At 41.0% G+C, this 2,500-nt stretch overlaps 1 protein-coding gene across 1 annotated transcript in view; it reads right to left on the bottom strand.

Annotated features, from left to right (window-relative positions):
* The window catches only part of LOC125028657 (carbonic anhydrase 1-like), a 28,686-nt gene that overhangs the window by 24,053 nt on the left and 2,133 nt on the right, over positions 1–2,500 (bottom strand). The window contains exon 3 of the mRNA XM_047618131.1: positions 2,220–2,394. Coding sequence (XP_047474087.1) covers positions 2,220–2,394 — 175 coding nt within the window. The remainder of the gene's footprint in view (positions 1–2,219; positions 2,395–2,500) is intronic.

Here is a 2,500-nt window from a genome sequence, read left to right as displayed (position 1 = left end):
TCTCTTTCTCACTCTGTCTGTCTCTCAATCTCACTGCATACTGACATACATATAAATGTGGTTGTGTGTATGTTTGTTTGTGTGTGTGTGTGTGTGTGTGTGTGTGTGTATGTTTGTGTTTGTGTGTGTGTGTGTGTGTGTGTGTGTATGTGTGTGTGTGTGTGTGTGTGTGTGTGTGTGTGTGTGTGTGTGTGTGTGTGTGTGTGTGTGTGTGTGTGTGTGAGTGTGTATGTGTGTGTCACGGCTGTTGTAAAAAATGCTTGCGCTCCGACATCGCCTTGAGAAATCAAACGCAGGTGTCGTAGGGGAAATCGCCGCCGTCGCATAAGTGTTAGCGCGCCAAACCGCGGCTGATTAGGAAGGGCATCCAATCAGGCAAGGGTGGAACTGCCAAATGAACTCTCAATAATAAATTGAGAGGGGCCTAGATCCTGCAGTGCAATGGGTGGCTGTTGAACACACAAACATGTGTGTGTATCTATACACACACACATACAAACATATACTCACACATACACACATACATGCACATATATGTGTGTATATATATATATGTATGTATAGATAGATATATATAGATATAGATATAGATAGATAGATATATGTGTGTGTATATATATACATACATATATATATATATGTGTGTGTGTGTGTGTGTGTGTGTATGTGTCTATGTGTGCATGTGTTTGTGTATACTGAATGTATATATGTATATATATACATATATATGTATATATATTCACACACACACACACAAATAAACAAACACAACCACATATGCATATATATATGTGTTCGGTGTGTGGTTGTATATATATATATAAATAGATATTTAGATAGATAGATAGATATAGATATGCACATACGCGCGCACACACACACACACACACACACACACACACAAACATACACACAAACACACACACACAAACACACACACACACACACAAACATACACACAAACACACACACACACACACAAACACACACACACAAACACACACACACACAAACACACACACGCACACACACACACACACACACAAACACACACACAAATACACACACAAACACACACACACATATATATATATATATATATATATACATATATGTGTGTATGCGTATGTATACACATACACACATGCATACAAACACACACACACACACATATGTATATAAATATATATATATATGTATAAAATACCTGTAGTATCCGAAAGAAAAACGAAATGCGCAAAGACAACCGAGAAAAGAAGGGTCATTGCATCGGCCAGTTCCCTGACTGCCAATCGGCTCAGTCACACACGAACGAGAACTATAACCTTGAGGGAAAGGACATTCGGTAGTTCGGTGATGGAATTGTAACCTAGGGCGGAGGGCGAGGAATCAGGATGAGCAGAAGTAGTATGCGAGGAGACACTGATTGGGCTCAGTGTTCGTGATTCAGGTTCATGGTCGACGGAGGGATCGATATGGCATAGCAATATATACCTACATATACACACGTGGAAGTTGGAATAATGCAATACCGCATTGATATAGATGTATAACACTTCTCCCTGACCTGACCTGGCCTCGAACCTAGGTCATTCTGGGTATGAGACCGGAGGGCCAGTACGAAACCAACCATGCCACACGACCCACTATTAGGAGTGTGCAACTAGGATCTAACTAGCTCCATAGACATTATAGGGAGGATTGTTATATATATACACACATACCTACAATTATGCATACATACATATACGTTAAGTGTGTAAATAAATATATATATATGCATATATATATTGTTGTAGTTTTCATAACCAAAAGTCAAGTAAGTGTATGTGCACATATATGCATAGCTGTGTGTGCAATATGGTAATTGCATTTCTCAGAATCACAAGGAGAGCAGGCGGTCGCGCACACACCTTCCCCGGCGCTTAAATGGCACAACAAATGTCAGGGAAAGTCGGCCTACTAATAACGTGTTTCTTTGTTAATTCAGAGCAAAGGTAGATGCATCAACAGTGCACAAGAAATAGGTGACCAAATGAAGAGAATAAGCTCTCTTGTCACTCAAAAAATAGTTCAGTAATTATGTATGCAATAGAAAAAATCCTCACATTGGCACATGCCAAGCATCTCCGCTGTTTCTAAAGCGGAAAAAAGCTGTAGTTCTTAACGTACGAGATACATATAACAGTACCTTCTTATATCTTAAATCACCACCTTACCTGCGCGACAACATAACACAAGCAGCAGTACCCGGGTCCCGTTCTTTAAACCACCACAACACCAAAGGATTGCAAGGGTCTAATGCTGGCGGTCGTGAGTGCCTTCTTATATAAGCCAAGTGCTGACTCTGGAGGAGGAGGAGTTTAGCTTGCACGTAAGAGATCGAACGGTTTCCTTGAAATCAAGAATTGACTCATAATGGGAACAGCAACACAGGTCCGTCCAGTCTCGGGAGGGCTGTCCTGCCTCCGAGTCACTCTTACCCCTCCCCTCCCTCCCT

The sequence above is a fragment of the Penaeus chinensis genome, chromosome 9, assembly GCF_019202785.1.
Source record: "Penaeus chinensis breed Huanghai No. 1 chromosome 9, ASM1920278v2, whole genome shotgun sequence".
NCBI lineage: Eukaryota > Metazoa > Arthropoda > Malacostraca > Decapoda > Penaeidae > Penaeus > Penaeus chinensis.
The sequence above is the reverse complement of the archived record's forward strand: the minus strand, read 5'-3'. Positions and strand labels throughout refer to the sequence as shown.